General features: G+C 42.9%; 1 protein-coding gene across 2 annotated transcripts; it reads right to left on the reverse strand.

The window, feature by feature from the left end:
* Positions 1 to 203: 203 nt before the first annotated feature.
* Positions 204 to 4,603, reverse strand: LOC125509355 (hypersensitive-induced response protein-like protein 1). Of its 2 annotated transcripts, XM_048674318.1 has the most exons (6): positions 4,585 to 4,603; positions 4,387 to 4,488; positions 1,841 to 2,060; positions 1,241 to 1,361; positions 901 to 1,089; positions 204 to 804 (listed from the first exon to the last, which is right to left on the reverse strand). In XM_048674318.1, the coding sequence occupies exons 3-6, from the start codon at positions 2,027 to 2,029 to the stop codon at positions 440 to 442; spliced, it is 864 nt and encodes a 287-aa protein (XP_048530275.1). In that variant the 5' UTR covers positions 2,030 to 2,060; positions 4,387 to 4,488; positions 4,585 to 4,603; the 3' UTR covers positions 204 to 439. The 2 variants fall into 2 exon arrangements, with proteins under 2 accessions (XP_048530275.1, XP_048530276.1); XM_048674319.1 differs by lacking the exons at positions 4,387 to 4,488; positions 4,585 to 4,603 and adding an exon at positions 3,241 to 3,418.
* Positions 4,604 to 5,144: the final 541 nt, after the last annotated feature.

A 5,144-nucleotide genomic window follows, 5' to 3' on the forward strand; every position in this document is an offset into this window, starting at 1 on the left:
TGATGGCCCTAACAATCAGCTTCTGATTGTTCTGGCGTCAATTGTAATCATAGATCTCCTCTTCTATAAACATATGGTACACATAAGTGTAATCTCAAGAAAAAAAACATCTCTTGCAAAACAGTAAAGACATCTCAGAAGAAATCCCCCATGAAAACTGTGTAACCACAATACTATAAGGCAAAATAAACGAGGCAAAAGCATTAGATCAACTTCATCACCAACATTTCATAACACACTTATATCATCCTGCATTCCCACAAGGTTAAAGGTTTTGTTACCGCACATCAACCTAAGGCATGGCACGCCACGATCCACATATGGTTCCATATAAGTTCATAATAATACGGCATGCATCATATTAGACAGTACTCTAAGCAATAGCTAGCAAACCACAAACCACCACCAGCTTCAAAGTTCATGCCGGCAAAGCCAACTGCTAGTTGTCAGAGGCAGACTGGCCTTGAAGAAGACCATCGCGGATCTGCGTGGCGATGTCGCGCACCGCACCAGGGCCATGGGGGATGAACACCGCCGAGGACTTGGAGGATGCGCCGATCTCTTTCATAGTATCAAAGTACTGGGTGATCAGCACCATGTCCATCACATCCTTTGCAGTGGTGCCAGGCACGTTGACTGAGAAGCCCAGGACGCTGTCCCTCAGGCCATCCACAATGGCCTGGCGCTGGCGGGCGATACCGAGGCCAGACAGGTACTTGGCCTCTGCTTCACCCTCGGCACGCTTGATCTGGACAATCTTCTCAGCCTCCGCCTTCTCGTTTGCAGCCACCCTCATCCTTGCAGCTGCAAAAGGGACAAGTATCATGTCAGTGATATGATGGAGGCCAGATTTAAGTACAAGTGTCCAACTTTCATCACGTCAGGGCTTTAGCAAATAACCTGCATTGATCTCATTCATCGCCTGCTTGACATGCGCATCCGGCTCGATGTCGACAATGAGGGTCTGCACGATCTCAAAGCCATATGCGGACATAGCCTTCTCAAGTTCATCCTCCACAGCCTTTGCTATATCGTTCTTCTGCACGAAAGCATCATCCAGGTTGAGCTTTGGAACACTTGCCCTGATCACTGCAGATATCAAGCAGTGCCCCAAATTAGTGGATACAGGAATAGTGGGATATGTTGAACAAATTACATTCAGCTGTATCAGTGATGATATGAATATACTAAGCTACTGAAACACCATATAGAAATCTTCACGTATACCAAGAAATCCTACCATCAAAGACATAGGCTTGAATCTGGGATCTTGTGTTGGTCAGTTTGTAGTATGCGTCACTTTCTTTGCCAGCCAGAGGTCGGTACTGAATCGATGCAACAACAGTGACAAACACATTGTCCTACAGAACTTCACATGTCAGCAACATCACGATAATTCTTAATAGCAGAAGAAAATACAGAACACAGTATCAATGGCAATGTGACCTTTTGGATACTTGATTAGGTCACTAAAGGATTAATAATTAGTAAGTATAGTTATACGAGAACGTTTCTTAATATCATGTGGCAGTCAATTTAGGATTATATGCAGATGGCAAACCAAAATGCTAAAATTTAGAAGTTGCAGGGAGTAACTAACTACCAATATAATTTTATATACTTTCAGTGCCGTTCATTTTATATAGAAGAAGTTAACAGGAAAAGCAAGTTTTCTTCAAACAGGGATTCATGTGATTTACAGCCCACAAAGACCTACTATAAGATGCAACATTAAGCTTTGAAATTTCTGTTAGGACAAAAACGATGGCACATTTTCTTTGGAAATAAAAGACATCTAAGCATCCATTTCGTAACTGGGTGTTAAGATAAAGTGATAAACCTTTGTCTTGGTTTCACAGCGCACATCCAGCTGCTGCAACCTGAGTGTGAGATGTCCAACTACACGTTTCCCAAAGATCCAAGGCAGGCAGTGGCATCCTGGCTCAAGCACACTGTCAAACTTCCCAAACTGCTCTCTGATGGCCACGGTAGACTGGTCAACTTGAACACAGCAGCACAGATTGCCCATACTGCAGGCTTCCGATCACTTCTGGTAGTACCTGGATATTTCATATATCATAAGATCAACAAAGTAATGAAATATGTCTATAGTGATGATATGCATAATACCATTAACTCTTTTTTCCAAAAATAAATTTTCACACATTATTAAATCAACAAGTATCCCTACACTCATTCAGGAGCCGCATGATGCTCATATCAACCAACAAAACAAACAGTTGTGCCTCTAAACACCTAGAGATATACCCAAAGAAAGCTATTTACTCTAAATCCAGCTTTACTGATGATTAATTTTCATTTTCTCAGTGAACAAAACTGAGATCTCCAACTTACTTGAGCAAAATGATTTAATTTGTTTGTACAAATTACAAGGCTGCAGAGATAAACATACATAACTATAAGAGCTTTCTGTAGAACACCACAAGAACAGAACAGCAAAAGAACTAACAATTCTTGAAAACAATACTAACAGTCAATGGAAGAATGCAAGAGAACATCTGAACATGCCTGAGTCGAAATTTAAATTGGCAAGGCAAAAGTGAAATGCTCAGCTGGTAAAAGGATAGGGCCAAATTAGAAACAGGGTGGACCTTTACAAGGAAGGCAGGCATCTGCAATGCGCCTTATAAGCAAGGGCGCACTACAGGTCCACAGCCTGTTCAATTATCCCATTGTTATCTGTATCCACTTGGATGGAGACCAATGAGACCAATCAGCAAGCATATACGCATCCTAAGCAATTCACTAATCGCCCACTTGGGCATTCGAGCTAACTTAAGAACATATGAATCACTTTCAATGGCTTAGGCTATTTGTAAAGGAGACAACTGCGTACAGAACAGGTAGATTAGACAATGATAAGATGCTAAAGACTGCAACTGTGCTTCCTGCAAGCAATCATTATTGATTCTAATGGATTAATTGCAATTGGTGACAACTATATGGTCCCACTCCCACCACACACGAAAAATAGCAATTATTTGTTTATAATCATTACAAGGCTTCAGAGATGACTAGCATACATAATACAACAACTACAGGAGCTTTGGCTAAAACTCTGGAAAACAAGAAAGCCAAAAGAACTACGTATGTAACAATATTAACCCCATCATATAGAACATATCGAATCTTAAAGTAATTCTCAATAACATGTTTACTGCAAAGCAGACAATAGAAGTATGCAAGTATCCAAGACAAGAAAGAATGCTTGGCTCGTACCAGGATAGGTTCAAATGACAAGGTGGGGTGATTAATGAGGCAGGAAAGAGGTGGTATATATAAGCAAGGGCGTGCTACAGCCGCCATCATCCTCAATTATCCCGTTGTACAGACGTAAACCAGAACCAATCAGGGAGTTCCTACATGAGCCTAAGCATTGACTAATGCCCCACTTGCATGTTTGAGTATTAAACACTTTCAGGGATGTATAATGGTTATAGGGTCTTTGCAACCTGATCCTCTAAAAAAATAAGGTCTTTGCAAATCAGCAGACAATAGCGTACAGGAACAGTTAGTTGGACATTGACAGGATAGTAAAGACTGCAACAGTGTTTCTTGCTATCATTATAATTTGATTTGACAGGCAATCGGCAGAAAATTATATGATCCTACTCATACCACACAAAAAGTTGAGCAATTTCGGCAGCAAGCACCCATGAAAAAGTAGTTAATTTGATTATCCACGGAGAAAACTAGGGGAAAAGACACCCGGGTAAGATTTGGTGCTACACTCCAACGAGGGAAAAGATATCTGAGAGCAACTAGCACAAGCACCAACAGTTCTCGTCCAAACGACTAAACTGCAGTAACTTCCAATCCTTTTTAGTTTTATATATAATTACGAGGAAATTGCAGTGGATAGAGATCGAGGACGACCAGACTTAGGAGTCGTCGCGCCAGACATCAAGAAAGAGACAGCATGTGGAGAAAAAACAGGGGGAAATCCATCCTCGACATTAGGTTTTTTTTTTCAAATAAAACAAAAAGAAAACACAGAGAGGGCAAAGGCAACGGAACAAGAAGAAAGAACCAAGGGGAAATTGCGCGAGAGGTGGTGCGGGTTGAGGACCTCGACGACGCGCAAAGACTCGGCGCTAGACTAGAACTACATCAAACGAAGAAGCAGAGTAAGGCAGAAGCAGAGAGGGAAAACAAGAACACAGAACGGAAAACGAAAAACAAAAACACAAAAAACAGAGGGGAAGATCGATGTGCTCGGGTCGTCAAGATCGCGCCATCCCTACCACTACCAGCAAGCAAAGCAGGATCCGGGAGCAGAGGAGTCACAGCGAAGAACTGCCCGGATCTCACACGATTAAAGAGGAAGAAGGAGGGGGGGAAATGAGGGTTTTTGGGGTTCTTTACCTGCGTCCGGGGGTTGGAGAAGAGTGGGGAAAGGTGGGAGAGGTGAAGTGGCAGGAGGACGGCGTCTGTTGTGTTCGTTCCCCCCACCCCGCTGCCGCGGCCCTAAATAGCCAGGCATTGTAGATGAGGATCAGCGGAAGAAGCAAGACCTCTGCCGTGAAAATCATTGCGATTAGCGCCGGAGAGTACTGCCAGTACCGGATGCGGTTTGCTGCCAGCCGGCGGGCGGAGCGAAAGCTGGGGCAAACCGGCTGCAGATAAGAACGTGGAGGGTCAGTCTTTTTCTCCGTCCTTTCTTTCTTTCTTTCTTTCTGCTTTCTTGACCCTGCACTTTGGGCCCACACGACCATCTTCCTGACTGGTGGGTGATCCGAGATACTGCCAACCAGCCCATGGTTTCCGATGCTCAGCTGTGGTGTGGTGTTGGTCCCTTTCTCTGCTCGTCATGGTTCCGGTAAGCAACACGCCATTTTATCATCTAAACTAGTTATATATTTTTGTTTTAGCTAAAGTGTGTTCTAACAGATAATTTGCTAACCAAAATTGTGGTCAAACTTCTGCTTACTCGTGATGAGTTGGTCCACATTGGCGAGACTAAGATGAACTGGCAACACAAGAAAAAACAGAATCAACTAAACAAATATTACTTTTTCTTGCCATGGCCAAACAAATGGTGCCGCATTGGATTTTGGTCACCATACAGACATTCCCTCATAGCTGAAATCTCGATAAAAAAAAAACATTAGTGTGGAGACCAC

Source organism: Triticum urartu, chromosome 5, assembly GCF_003073215.2.
Source record: "Triticum urartu cultivar G1812 chromosome 5, Tu2.1, whole genome shotgun sequence".
NCBI lineage: Eukaryota > Viridiplantae > Streptophyta > Magnoliopsida > Poales > Poaceae > Triticum > Triticum urartu.